This window comes from Egretta garzetta, unplaced genomic scaffold (assembly GCF_000687185.1).
Source record: "Egretta garzetta isolate BGI_Z169 unplaced genomic scaffold, ASM68718v1 scaffold47, whole genome shotgun sequence".
Classification (NCBI taxonomy): Eukaryota; Metazoa; Chordata; class Aves; order Pelecaniformes; family Ardeidae; genus Egretta; species Egretta garzetta.
The window spans coordinates 8,462-23,658 of NW_009260179.1; the positions used below are offsets into that span (position 1 = coordinate 8,462).

General features: G+C 41.7%; 1 protein-coding gene across 1 annotated transcript in view; it reads right to left on the minus strand.

Moving 5' to 3' along the window:
• Positions 1-1,608: 1,608 nt before the first annotated feature.
• LOC104128942 (clathrin heavy chain 1) overlaps positions 1,609-15,197 on the minus strand; it is a 27,340-nt gene continuing 13,751 nt past the window's right edge. Inside the window, 16 exon segments of the mRNA XM_035897194.1 lie at positions 1,609-1,724; positions 2,745-2,820; positions 5,824-6,045; positions 6,834-7,004; positions 7,584-7,694; positions 8,028-8,159; positions 9,009-9,158; positions 9,240-9,407; positions 9,776-9,883; positions 10,302-10,466; positions 10,562-10,719; positions 11,206-11,398; positions 11,951-12,134; positions 12,526-12,671; positions 13,089-13,211; positions 15,093-15,197. The exon segment at positions 15,093-15,197 is cut by the window's right edge and continues 14 nt beyond it. Of these exon segments, the coding sequence (XP_035753087.1) occupies positions 1,609-1,724; positions 2,745-2,820; positions 5,824-6,045; positions 6,834-7,004; positions 7,584-7,694; positions 8,028-8,159; positions 9,009-9,158; positions 9,240-9,407; positions 9,776-9,883; positions 10,302-10,466; positions 10,562-10,719; positions 11,206-11,398; positions 11,951-12,134; positions 12,526-12,671; positions 13,089-13,211; positions 15,093-15,197 (2,328 nt within the window).

Genomic DNA, 15,197 nt, shown 5'->3' on the forward strand with positions numbered 1-15,197 from the left:
TAGAATTCAGTATGAAAAGGTGTCGCTTACCACTACCGCTGCTATATTAATATAGTGTAGTGGAGAAGACACTACCTGCAGCCTCTCCCTCAGCACAGGACTGAAGCTTTTCCAGTCCTGTGAATGAAGTCATGCAAGCATGTGACTGCCTCCTGCAGCGTGACCTCCACACGTGACAGCGTGACGATGTGTCCAGTGAAGAGACTGCGACTCCCTTTTAAGTGAATTGCCAAGCCATCTATGTTAGGTGCTTTGGCACGAGTTTCCCTTTTTCCTGCCTGGCATCCTTAATTGTCAGATTAAGACACCTGATGCTATATGTGGTAGTGGATTACTACTAACCAGTCCCCACCCCCAAGATATTAAGACTAGAACCACACAGTGGATACTGCAGTTTTACATTTATAGTTGGACTTTTATAATATTCAAGATTAGCACAAGATTCATAACCATAAATTATACATTGTTATCTAAGTACATAAAACGTTAATGATACATGTATTTGAAGAGTGGCACAAAGTAATAATACATCCCTGTTGGCATTCTCAAAGAAAGAGGTGGGTGATGGACACGCCGTTGTTGATACTACTGCAGCATAGCAGAACCGAGTCGCTGCACCCTGTTAATTCAGGTGGTGCTGACTTTGCCCACCAGACAGGGTCAGAACATGGTGTGGCAGGAAGCCAATGCCAGAATCAGTTAAAGGTGCAAAATAAAAAGTCAGGATCACGGCCTTCCCTACCGCCTCAATATTTTAGCAGTGTATCCCCCTCCCCAACCCTGACACTGTGCTCTTGCATCTCTAGTACTTTGGCAGCCCATGCACACGCCTATGTTCACTTGCCACACATAGCTGAGGCTTCCTTTAGTACCATTTAACATCAACAAGTAACATGCTCTCTTCTTGTTAAACAAAAAGGATCTGGGAAGTGTTTGCTCTCTGGCATGAGAAGATTTATTTTCTTCAAGTCTCAGATCTACTCCAGAAAATATAGAACAGACTCCAACAGCATTGAACCCCAACAGTATTATTGTCCAGAAAAGGAAACTTTCCCAATATTCCTCTAAACATTCAGAGCACAAATATTAGAAAGCCCACTTTCTTTTGCACATAAGACTGCAAATAAAATGGGGTAGTCAGATGTACACAAGCTTTCAACAATTCATTATTAACGAGATGCTCCACTGAATTGTTAACAACCCTGCTACTTCAGTAGCTTCAGCTAAAGCTTTAACAACTTGGTGCCAGGCAATTTCCCAGCTGCCTTCAATGGGCTTTGCAAAAGAAAGAAAAATATGCTCTCTTCCCCCTGGCCTCAAGCAGTTATTGCTATATGAGTTAGTGAAATAGTGCCTTAACTTCAGACAAGAGTCTCACAATGTCATTAACAAAAGCTGCCTTTCAGAGGTTGAAATGTAACCGGACAATAATCAATAAATAACAGTAACAGGCATCCCGTTGAAGTCTCCTCACTGAGCTGGGCAGCAAGTGTGTTCAGCCAACAGAAGGTCATCTGTGCCTTTAGGACCATTGTACACTTCTTGGAGAAGTTAAAAAGGGACGGGGAGGAAGAGAACAGAGACAGTGAAGGTCTGTCAGAGAGCTAGTTACATATTGAAGCCATAAACAGGCGGCTGGGTGAATCCTGGTGCTGTGTATCCATACGGGAAGTTTGCCTGGGGAGGTACTGCACTTGGGCCTGCTGTTAACATCAACTGCTGGCCTAGAAAAGCATGAGAGAAAAAAAAAAAAAGTTAGTTTAAGAGCCCAAGCTTCCCTAATGCTAGCTGTACTATGGGACAGGATTATGAGGCTTTAGCTAAAAATCAGCCACTGTGCAAGCATACACTAGGCAAGTCACAGTATTACTCAACGTGCACCACAAAGTGGGCATCTAGCCCATCTGCTCTTGCTACCAGAAAACTACAAAAGCAAGGCAGGACTCAGAAGATGAGTATCAACTGATCTTGAAGGCACGATAAACCTGGCTTGTTTTGAAGATACCATACTGAAAGCCAAACAAGCTGATACTATTCAACCCATGCACGGTCAGAACTGAAAAGTAAAGCAATTCCAGCAGATCTGTTAGGTCTGTTAGGTCTCACAGTCTGGAGAGTGCTGCAAAAGGCCCAAACATACCTTGACAGATTTGTCTTCATCACTAGGAGCACACATGCCTCATGCATATGTTAAAATTCAGGTTAACATTTACATCAGACAGTGAACCAGTCACATCCTTCCCTTACCAGCCACTTCTAGGTGCTTGTTAGCAGAATGCTGCTTCAGAAGGGCTTCTAAAATAGCAGCACACTTGAGGACAAACATGGGGTTTTGGCTGCACACGTCTTAAAACTGGTGAGCTAGAAATCTAGTCTGCCTTTCTACTTGGAAGAACAGAAGGCAGACACGATCCTCTTAGACAGGAATAACAGAAGGAATTTGCATGCTCTAGAAGTTATTCCTGGGGTTATGCGCACCTTGGTATTCCCTGTCCTGTTACCATGCTGAAAGACTGTTACTAACCTAGAGTTTTGAGCCACGTAAGAGGAGCAATACTTTAGCTGAAGAGTAGAAGTACTGTAAGAGTGAGATCAACAACTCACACAGTTCATCTAGCAGAGACTATCTTACTGCCTAGTTGAAACCAGTTTACTTCAACTGGAGGCAAGTCATTTAAGTTACCTCCACAAAGACAGACCAGAGTGACAATAGGTAATCAATTAAAACCAAGTCTTTCACCTACCAAATACTATTGGAGTGGGTTCAGTTACTTGTTCCTCTTCTTTTCTTAGGCTTTCAGAAGCATCAAGTTTATCCACCTACATTGAAGCGAACAGGAGATGTATGAAGGCCTTGTCTAAGAATTGCACCACCGTGTGAGGCTTTTCATGCCTGGTACCTTAGCTATCCAGTGTTCCTTTTATTAGTCCAAGTTGGAAACTATGAAAGTCTGCATGTTCCCAGCAAACTATGTTGTAAACCTGCCCTCCCAATTGCTTTAGGTTTACTGCAATAAACAATAGCTGTCAAATGCAGCTGACATAATCATTACCTTCAAGTGAAGCACTTTTTGGGGCCCTACTCTAGTCACCATTAACTTTATGACCCAGAAAACAAGCCCATCACATTGTGGTTCCAAGCATCATCTCAAATGGGCCTAATCTACGCTTATTTATTAATCTGCAATCCCTCTCCCCTTCCATGAGAGGGCCCAGATAGTTGCAAATATTCCAGATCCATGAAGTTTGATCTTGTCTAGGACTACAGCCTAACCTGGGCTGCAGAGTACTGGTTTAACCGTATTAGAATTCACATAGACTCCTTTTAGAGGGAACTCGAGAACCACCATGGAAACCGGTCTAGTAGTATCAGCTTTATACACATCCCAGTGTTGTGCCAAATAAAGCTCTGTTCATGCTAAACACATTTGTGAATGTGCCACAGTAATGCAGGAGCCCTGAGCACAACTTTGAATTGGGGGTGGGGGGAGTAATCCGGGAAGGCAACAGTACCTTCCTTCTCTCAGGTTTAAGTTATATCTTCCACAAGAGAACCATTGAGACTGAAGGCTGCAAGGCATTTAAAAAAAAATAAAATAAAATAAAAATCACACAGCTTCACATCCCAATACAGGCAGTACTAACATCCTGGGCAAACCCACATTTAGCCCAGTGCTGTATTTCAGCTGATCCTCATCCTCCTTTCCTACTGCAAGAATCATATCTGGTCTGAGAATTTCTGCAAGAAGGGTCTTTATTATTCTTTAGAGATGTTATCTAGATGTGGTTTAACACTTGCCTGGACTTCCTGAAGTTCGCAACTCAGTAACTTGAGTGGCTGTAGGTCTTTAACTGGTTAATTTATAGCTGTCAGCCCAACAGCTCTTCAGGGTAACACTAAGTATTTGTGCTACAAATGCTATCCATATTACAGCGGATCAAAGCAGTTGACAGCTACCCGTTTCCAATGAGTTGTATTGCTCTACTTATGACCTGGGATTCCCACTCTCTCAGACCTTCCTCTTTACTGCCCCTAAAGCGTTAAGGAACTTTGAAAAGTGCGGTTACTCCCTCTGTTGGACAAACAGCAAGCATGCCGAAAGCAGACATCCTGAAGAAGGGACAAGAGCAGCTCTCCAGGAAAGCCTAAACATCTGCCTGGTTTGCTGCCTAGAAGTGAAGATGTTCAAACTGTTTCCAAATGAGTGTCATCGTATCTTGTGTGCCTGGCCCCTTCTGGGACATAGGCTATTCTGTGCTTTAACACCTTTTTATGCGTAAAAGGTAGGTAGGTTCTGGAAGACATACACACCCCGCTGGTAAACTAGTCTATTCTTTTGTACTTTTGAAGTTAGTTACATGACGATTTTAGACATAACACATTTATAAAGCCCATTCTCTAATTCCATGTTTTGCAGTTAATTCAACAGACTAAATTAGTTCCACTGTAAACCACTTTCACCATGCAGATTTTCCTTCTGGCAAGTTATCCCATATTTAGTACGTGATTACTTGTAAATCCAACCAGCAGTTTAAAACCCATAATCTTAGGCCTAAACCTCACATGGAAGAGTACAGGTGAACTTGTGTGGCAAGTTTCTCCACAGTGGAATATGAGGAGGAGGAGTTAAGATCTGTGCAAGTACTTTCATCATATTAAACAGGCAAGAAGTTTACAGAAGCTTTGTGCTACTGTTCAAACTCACCATGCCTAAAAAGACTGCACACTTAAGTAATTTACACCATAACAAGCAATTTGCACTTAGAACGCATCCTGTTATACAGCAACTGCTTTTGCTGATGAACAACATCCTCATTGCCACAAGATCTCTGTAATATAATGAACAGGAGCCCAAACACTCGAGTCCTCCTCAATCACTTGCTTCTGCTTCCCACGAAGAGGAGCAGAGTCTGGTTGGATTTTCAAGTTGCTTGTGAATAGTTATCCTTTTAGCATTAGAAAGTGAACAGGAAATGAGTTAGAGCTAAATTACACTGCTCTTCTGGCAGAAGCTACAGCTAGATTCCTGTAAAAGAATCCTAGGATATTGCGGGACACAAATGAACACAAAGAGTTTGAAATCAGAGTGTCACCTTATAGAACAGCCCATCAACCTGCAAGAAAATTCAGAGGGGAATACTTAACATGAGTGATTAGAGGCAACCTGAAGCAGTCACTTATAGATTACTCATTTTAATGAAGTTCTTTACTGTGATGTCCTATGCAACCCTAGAGCCTTCTAAGGAAGTATCTTAGCTTAGTATCTTAGAGCTGGTTGAGACAAGCATTTCAGGACCACACATGACCAGAATCTCCCTTCTCTCTCAGCTGAGGACTAGCTATCAGTACCAGCATTGTACAGCCAGACTACATATCTAAAGTTCTGGTTTCCATTTAAAAAAAAAAGTCATCTTCAGCAGTCTAATCCTATGGCTGAGGTAAGAATAGTGTGTACTATCAGTTACTCAAAAACTATTATCTCTCTAACAAGAAAACAGAGTACTTTTCATGGTTACACAGAGTAGTTATGCAGGTTGTCCTCACCTTCAGCTTCATCAACTATGGAGCTGCTCTGAAAAGTACACAGTTGCTTACATCCACTGTTAAAAGCGAAAGTTTAACTAGACCTCTTTCAAGTCCCAAGGCATCTATTTATAAATTTTGCTAGCTAGCCTGAAGTGATTAAACCCCCAGACCTTCCTAGAAGACTTAGTCTGTGAGGAACAAGAATATTCCAAATGTATGCAAAGAGCTCTAGTTTGCATAATGCTAATCATCCAGTGGACTACAAGTCTTGATTTTTTAGCCTATGCAATACTCACTTTGGTAAGATACTCTCTCATCACTTGGATGAAATAAGGCATTGCAAAGTCCATGATGTTATGCCTCCATGCCAACTCAAGGACTACATCTGGGTGCAGCAAGTCGTAACACGTGAAAAGGCAGGCTGCAAAGCACTCCTGCTTGCCTTCTTCCAGGAACCACTGAAGCAGCTTCTCAGCTAGTTCTGCATCTTTGGACTCTGCAGCATACTGCATAGCATCCTACAGAAAAGAACAACAGTTAAGCTTGACCCTTGCCCATCAGCATCTTGCTACACCTATGTGCATGTTCTTGCTAGCTAGATAAAGCCAGGTATTTTATGTACCATGAAATTAGTCTTGAACAACTCAAGGCATGTTCTGTAGGAGCCAAACTATAGCACACACACACTCCGTTAAGTCCTCTTATTTTGAGGCAACCCAGATACTTGTATTAACAGGCTTTCCTTACGTACTTGAAGTGGCCTGAGGAGATTTTGCTTAGTTTTGTAATCAGATAAACAATCTTTCTCATATCCCACCTACCTCACCATTAGATATTAAGGATCACCCAAGAGCAGAAGAAATTATTGCATCAACTGCTTGCATCAAGACAGAAGACTATTTGCCAGCTCTCCTACAGAACAGTCAAACATTGGCCCATGTGAACTCACGACAGGCTTGAAAACTGTATCGTTGTTTTGTGTTTCATCTATACCCCAACAAGGCCATAAATCTTCAGTTCTATGAACGATGTTCTGTACTGATACAGAAAACTGTACAGATGCCATCGCTAGATACAGACAGATCTCCAAGTACAGGGTAACATTATGGAGTTAGATTTAAGATATGCATTTGAAATTGAAAACACTTCTGCTCTAAGAGACTTTCCTTAAACTTCAAGTGAAGGGCTAAGCCTAATTGGAACTCCAGATTTGAAACTAACAAAACACATTCAGTATCCAGGAGATCTACGCTTCATAGCTTAGACTTCTTTTTGACAATCAGGGAGAAAGGCTGCATTAACTCACCTTATACAGACGGTCTTTCTTGCATAGCTCCACACTCTGTTTCCAGCGGTTGTTACCCTTATACAAGTATGCTGCAATACGCCTAAATTCAATTAGCTCGTGCTTTTCCAGACGCTGAGCCAACGTTATGTTATCAAAGTTGTCATAGGCATCAATGGAAGCTCTCAAACCCTGTTTGAGAGAGAACTGTTACACATGCTTCCAGATGGTAGCAGGCAAGAACTACAGTAGAGAAGCATTTAAGCCACTGCGCAAGTGTTTAGGTTCTGGATGTTGATACTACAGCTACAGCTTGTTTACCCTGCGTATTTCATGTGTCTCTCCAAAAGATGTTTTTTAACAAAGCAAGATGCTAACTTGGTCATACTGACTTCACTTGACAGAACAGAAGAGGTAATTACCTTCAGGAGGCAAAGCATGTCTTTCAAATAGCAGCCAACGGGGCCAGAAGCAAATCTGTTTACAGAAGTGTTGCCCAGTAGAGTACAATACCTAATAGACCGTTATGAAGTCTGTTGTTCTGAGAGAAATAACCACGGCATCTACTTTGCTTGCAAATCAATTACAGTGTCTCAAGACTCCTGCCCACAAAAGGTCCAATTCCACCCCCACTACCACTGCATTGCAGAAGTTATCTTCTACACAAAGGAATTACTCTGTGTCAGATGGGGAACAACCAAACTATGGCCTCTCCCTGTTGGAGAAAGAGGAGAATCCCTCAGGCCTAGCAATCTATTTTGTGGGGCTCACCTGGTAATCTTCCTCCTCTGTTAAAAGGTTGTTTAGAGCTTCATTAACTCCTTTGTTGTTGTGGTTCTGGACTGAACGCAGGTAAGGCTTTACTAGAAGTAGCCGATTAACCTGGAATTAAGATGATTCCAATACAAGATTAAGTATACCAATTCTGACACTTCATACTCCTGAAACAGGCTCACACTTGTAATTACAAGAGTTTGTGCTTACTGCCAGAACCCTTCAGACAAAGCATTGCCAGAAGTAAAATAAAACAGCCTCCTAGGCCAGTTATGCTAACTCTTCCAGTGTTGCCGTATCAAGCCAGGATTGGGCTGTTTCCCAGTCCTTTATACTGGAGGCAGAGCCCCCTGACAGATGTCAACCCTTTTTTCCAGCCAGGGACTGGAGCATCTTAACTTGACGAGGAGGATTTATTTATCTACCACGTTCCAAACTCACCTTTGAGAAAAAATTGACTGTCCTGGTGTGATCCAGTCGTGGAGATAATACAAGCAGGAGATCATTGATCAGCAGAGGTTTGTAGTCTAAGTAGAACTGCAAGGCTTTGTAGTACAGCTCCACATTGGCTACCTGCATGGTAGATAGACACTAGTTAGTACTTCAAACACAAGTAAGCCTAAGGCGCTAACTTTGGATCACTTAACTCAGCACAAGGTTTGTCTGAATCTCAAGTAAAAGCTTAAGTTTCCTTCTAGAGGCCAGAAGTGTTACACTTACACACAGAATTCTTGTTCAATCTTGTGACTGCTTCTTGTGCAATCTGCTTCCCCTGCTTCCAGACAGCAAAGTCACAAGCTACTGGGGTAGTACAAACCAATTCTAAGCCATTCACAGTTAAGAGACCCTGGCATAGGCAGCCCACTAGAGTTAACATGACCATTTGTTTTACTCCTAAAGCCAGTAAAGGCTGTAGCCTTAACCAGCCTTTAAGTTGTTGCCTCAAAACCCATAAGACCAATAAGAATGCATTCAGTCTCAAATCTTGTCTAAACTATTCATCAATTCACCATTCTCTGTTGTATTCATGCGACTGCCCACTGCAATTCTCCCACTGAAACCACTGGAAACATTTGCAAAGATCTTTCAAGAACAGTCACAGCCTTGGATTAAGACACCAGTCAGCTCAAAGGTATTAAGGAGGTTATGCCTCTTGCTTGTGACCTATGATCCATGAGCAGCCTCTGAAAACATCCTGTGCTAGCTGCTGCCACTCAATAGAATATGCTGCACAGCAGAAAAAAAAAAGAATAAAAGATTAAATTCTTGTGCTAAACTAATTGGAAGTTGTTTTAAGTACAGCAGAAAAACTGAGTAGTAGCTTAAGCAAACTCATTTTCTAAATGGAGATTCTATTGTGCATTTTTGCTTCTGTTCTGAAAGAAACTTTCAGCACTTTGATTCAGTTAACTAGTTACCTACCTTGGCAATTATGTCTTTAAACTGGCCTTCCTTCCAGGCATCAGTGGGATGATTCATCATAGTAATTATTGCATTGTCGTACTCCTCATACTTGTCATAGAGGAATACAAGTTCTGCCCAGAGATGAGCCTGTTCTGCAGCTCTGAGCACCTGATAAAACAAGAAAACAGTCAGCTTGATTCAATGACAGCTTCCCAACTTCACCTGTAGTACAGTGACCTTACTGCATACCTTCGGAATATTAACTCTAGACCAGAAGAGCTCCAGATGTTCCCTCATTTTCTGAGGCTTGAATTTGGAGTACAAGATGGCAAGTTCAGTGAACATTCCCATGTGAGCACGCTCTAGGCCCAAAGCAGCTTCCAAAAGGGCAATCAGTTCTTCAAAGTAGCCACGATCCTGAATATTAGGAAAATAAGGATTAATTGCAAATTCGTGACCAACCAGCACTTAAAGCTTGCTAAAATGCATGTTTACTTAATTCAACATGCTTTGCTTTTCTCTCCAAATGAGAGTGCTTAGACTTGTAAGACATGATTCCAGTGAGGCAACAGAATTGCAAAAGAAGGGAACTTCCTGAAAACTTATCTCAAAACTATTATCCTTTCATTTACTACAGGAAAAAATGCACGCAGCTATTCGGAAATTGAGATGGAGGAAGAATTCAAGATCAGCCCCACAGGGTATCAGGCTTTATCTGTGACCACCTTATTAGCCAATACAATTATGCTGTCTGAAGTTGTCTAGGATATTAACAGTGATCTAACCTGGTAGTAACTGATCAGCTCTTCAAGTTCATCAGCATGGATGACTATGTGTAAGCCACAGATCTGTGCCAAGCGGAATTCTTTTCCATCCACACAGGCGAAGCACACCTGTAATTAGAGTTAGCAAATAGCTGGTTAACAGGAGAATACTGCAATGCTTACTCAATCTCATTCTATTAAAGGGAAAGCTAATTAGCAAAACTTTACCAAATGTGAGGCTTGAGTTCCAAATAGGTATTTCCATAATTCTTGCTCTAGAATTAAAATCTCTGCCATTCATTTTACACTATTTTGAAATTAAGTTTTATTACCTTGAGCAAGAGGACAGCTTATAAAGGTACAAACATACTCTGTAGCCAGAAACAGCAAGCTACTATCACAACTAATAGTAGGTAGTTACGAATTAACTCTTTAATTCCCATATTACTGACAGAGCAACAGAGTCCAATTACACTCTAGAGCAACATGCTCAGAACCAACAGTAGACCACATTCTGTATTCTATTAAAAACATGAGTTTAAGTTACCTCCTTCCAAGTCCTTGTGCTGTTGGCTTTGCGGCCACTGTCCACTGCTGCCTGATACTCTCCAAGGTGCACCAAGGTAGATGCCAGGCGAGCAAAGTTAGATACGTTGTTATAGAGTAGTTTTGCCGCTTCATACATCCCCTCTTCATAACAGCGATCACCAACCTGGATTAGGAGTCCAAGGTAAACAAGGGTAACAGCAAGAATCAGGAGTCAGCTAAGCAGCAAGTCATACATGGGAACTGCAGATCAAGACATACCTGTTGTATATGGGCATTATTAGGGCCGCTAATAAACTCCTCCAGTTCTGACAGACGATTAGTTTTTGCCAAAGCAAAAATAAGTTCTGTCTCTACATAAGACTCTCTAGCCTTCTTCCTGGCCATCTGTAAGAACTTGACTAGGTCCTCCCAGTTATCTTGAAGAGAGAAGAGATGTTTAAGATCCTCTGTTTAGTCATTCTGCATTGCTCACCTTAGGAACAGTTTTCACTAGCAGTCTCAAGGATCTCCTCCACCATGATACTAAGCCATTTGCATTTGAGTTAAGGAATTCCCTACTAAACTCCAAGTCACCTTCACATAAGGCTGAACTTAACTATTCTACAACCCAGCTGGCAAGCAGTTCTGCCACACACAGATAAATAAATGCATTATACTTGGCTATATTTTAGATAACAGTACAAGTTATCTCCACACAAAGGTCTACATTTGGTATAGCAACACAGACAAGCTTGTTGACAGGAATCTCACTAAACATGGACTCCATCCATTCCATGTACTGACTGCTCCCATTTCCTCTGAAACAGAATTCACAAGTCCCAAGAATCCCTGCTGCTCGACGTAGATCCAATAACCTAGCTCACATCCAAACAATCTTAAAGCTTGAGGATGCTTTGCCTTACCGTTTCTATTAGCTGCTTGAACAACTTCCATGTAGGCAGATGGATCATCTGCCTTTATATAGGAGTCAATGGCTTCTTTCACCAAGTCCTTTTGGAGCTGGGCTCTGGCTAGCTGGCTCCATACCGCTGGTTCATTACATCTCTCTGCAAATTCATAAGCACGGTCTAAGTTGCCAATGTGCTCAATCAGGACCTGTTTGAAATTGAAGTTGCAAGTTAAAAATTAAAGCTTTATAACATTGCCCTTTCTAACAGAACTCTTCCTTCAAGTGCATGCACTGTTCTGTGTAAGCAATAGGAAGCTAACTGCTTAGAACAGCCATTCCTGTCCAAGGAAGTAGAGGCGGCGAGAATAAGACTCTTGTTGCTACTGTTTCTCCTCTACCTTACAGAAGTCAATAATGCTGGCCTAAAGACAATGCCTAGTAGCATTTGATTCTCTTCCACCTTTGAGGTATGAGTCTCCAAGGTAGCCACTCTGAATCAAATGCCGCGCACATCCCCCAAGCATATAGTGCAACACCCCAACATTTTTCAGTTACTTTGACCAGATCAGCCTCTGATGCCAGTATTTTGACTTTGTTTTGCTATTCTTTGCACCTAATCCCACTTCTCCCTGCAACTTGATATCATATGGGAACTGTACTTAATGTGACAATCACCCCTTGAGAATCAATATAACAGAACACTTCCCATTCTCTCTATTACTAGCATTCTATACCTTCATGCAAGAACCATGCCTCACCTGAATCGCTGAAGTATTAACATCAAATTTTCGGAATATAGCAAAGGCTTCTTCATATAGCTCATTACTGATGGCAATGTTTGCAATATCTGGGGCATCATAGTTATCCAGCCGATTGATGTATTCCATCACACGAGTGCGGTCAGCCTTAATGGCAGTCAGGATCAGCAGATTCTGGAGATTCCTTTGGTTAACAGAAGGCAGAGGCTATAAGCAGTGCACGATAATACCTGCTTAAGCGACATGTATTGCACATGCAAAAAAATACACCCTCTTGCTGTCACTAGCAACAATTTTTCACTCCCAGGTTGGGAAGCACTGGTATTTGCCTACAAAAAGAAATTGCTTACCAATATCAGTGTTCTCGTCTCAACACATCACTGCAAACTGCATAGTGTGAACTAGCTCTGTTCTTAAAGCACAGAGCACTTTAAATTCTGCTTTTTCATCTGATTATACACATTTAAGAGTGCTTATGTCCTGCAACCAAGAGGCCCACAAATAACCTGGGTCACTTCACAACCTAAACAAAGGCACTGAACAGGCTAAACTTGTGGACAAAGCTCTCCTCTTACCTGTGTTCACTGAATACAGAATTATCCAAGACAATTTTTTCCAATAACTCAATCAATTCATTAGGCAAGTCAGCAGTCATGAAAGCTTTCACAGTTACAGAAACCTCTTCTGGATCCTGTGTCTCTGATAAAGCTGTTTGGACAACCTGGATTTGAAGGCAGGAAAGTATTAAGTGTTCTCCCCAAATTAGTATTTGCCAACCTATTCCAGTGAACTACAACTTAAGGCTTCAGAACTTCAAGAATATTTTGTCACAGACAGCAAGAAAGCTACTCCTATATTGCATATAGCTATTAAAGTCACACCTTGGGTCTGTATAGGGAGAAAATTCACTAGAGGTAGGTCACTCCAGAGGACAGAAGTAATCTTATTGGTAACGAAATTTTCTGACCATAAAGGTCAGAGTTAGCACCTGCCACTCAAACTGTTACAAATTTCTGTATGGTTGAGATGGGGCCTCCAAGGGACCTTGTGGGGGAAGACAGCTACTTTAATGCTCCATGATGTTTCTGAGACATCCTGCAGTCAGCCTCATAGTGGAAGTTTAGCCTTTGTGCTGTACCTGGTCAATAAGCTGCCGCCTGAATGGGTTGTTTTCTTCCAGAACATTTGCCCAGAGCTCAGGGTCTTTCCTGCGCACCAGGTAGCGAGCCTCACTCTTAAACAGTGAGTTCTCATTGCAGACCTGAAGGAGAAGTTACAAATATTGGCGTTAGCGTTCAAGGTTAGTAGCACAAGACAGGTTTAGCTAGCTATGAATCAGACAGTCTAGAAGACTGACTAGAACTAATTGCTGACCAATGCTAAGTGCCACAGACAAGTTCTTACCCAACCTCTGATCTGGAAGGCTCATGGAGAAGGTCTCCAGCAGAATTTCTATAGCTTCTCTTGGTTTTGCCCGACACACAAATACTGTGACAGTGGCTTCACAGTAACTATTTGCTTCTGTTTGAAGTGAAGACCTGCAGAAGCCTGAAGAACTTAAGTTTTAAATCTAGAAAGGGAGCCACTTGCCTGGGCAGTGTTACGTAGTGAACTGAGGAATGGTGCTGGCGTTTAAAGCTAGAAACAGGTTATGTATTTGGTGTCATTAGCTTTACACTAGAAGTGTTCAGAGTAGCAAGTGGCTTAGATTTCCCTGTTAAAATGTTAAGGGTACAGAATAAATGTGAAATCTCCTATAGAAGTGCAGCAAGGAAGAGTTACCAGTTATAATCCTATTAGTATCACTAGCTTCATTTTCCAACTAGCAGAGCAGAAACCTGAAGGCCTATTCCATCTTCTAACAACAGGTCATGTTTTGTTAATATCTGAATTAGCTCTTGGAATCTCAAGTACTTTGCTGTAAGCAAATAAGTAATAGCACAATTTTGCTTTACGTTGTACATCTATTAGTTGCAGGAGTTGAGCCCTCTTCTAGGAGGCAACAATGTCTCAAGAATAATTCTTACAGAAGGAAAATCTTTTCTCCATAACCAGAAACACCTGCTCAGAGCATCAGTTCAAGGAAAAAACTGGTATTGACAGGTTTTTATGTTTAACCACAATGTTAAAGTGTATCCTAGCAAAGCTTCCTAGCAAAACAACAAGACGGAGCCACCTTCATATCCTGAAATAAAAAAGCCAAATGTACCCAGCTGGTTTTTTTACAGCTACAGAAGAGGTATTACTTCAAAAATAGCTGCTTCAGGCTGGAAAAGTCACCCACTTCCAGCAGCAAGCCTAGATTATACCACCATCTAATACTCACAGGGTAGGCCTTGCCAGGGAACAGTGTCTACTTCCTCTCAAACAGGGCAAAACAAGCTAGTTCTTACCCCTACACAGCTGACATTCTTTGCATATACTAGTGCGGAAGTGCAGGTAGGAGGAGAATGTTTTCTTTCTCAGCAGCCACAAGCACTACAATCTGGCATTAAGCTCTGGTGTTCAATTAGAGACTAGGGCGTGTTTGGAGAACCCTGAGAATTTCACTTGCCCTTGAACTTCTGAGGGAGCTTCTCAGAATCAACAAGCTTAACACAGGAAAGGAATGCTATCAAAATAAGCCCTTGCAGTTTGACTGTAAAAATATTTTCCTCATTTCTAGTTAAGTATTAGACCAACTCTAAGGGTCAGCCACAGTAAGGGAAAATTACAAGCCTAGTTTCAGGGTAGCTTTCCCTCCCACTGTAGAGTCAGGCTAGATGAAGCCTGTCCCTTCTGCTGATCAAGCACTTGAGGCTCCAAAAAACAAACAAAAAAAAACAAATTACAAAGGTTTAACAGTAGGCATATTCATTAGCTGGGCCCAATAAACAATTTAATTTTGAGCAGAATCAGTGGATGAAAGACATGAATGGAACCTTAAAGCTGCAGAGTTATACAATTTTAGTTCAGACATACAGCATAAGACTTCTCATCCGCATAAAAATTACTGTCTCCATCTAGAAGAATCCTGCCTACCTCAACTCCTGAGTGAGACTGCAAGACAGGATTCTGCAAGTGTTAGACAAATAGCCAGCTAGGCTTCCACTTCAGGCAGCAAGTAGTTCTTTAACGTGTTTATAAATGCAGGTTTGCTAACCTTTATGAGTTCCAGATCACATTGCCCCCTCTCATAAGCAACGCAGGCCAGATGAGGGTCCCTCTTTTCACAATATTTGCCAACTACACGGCTGTCATAGTAAGG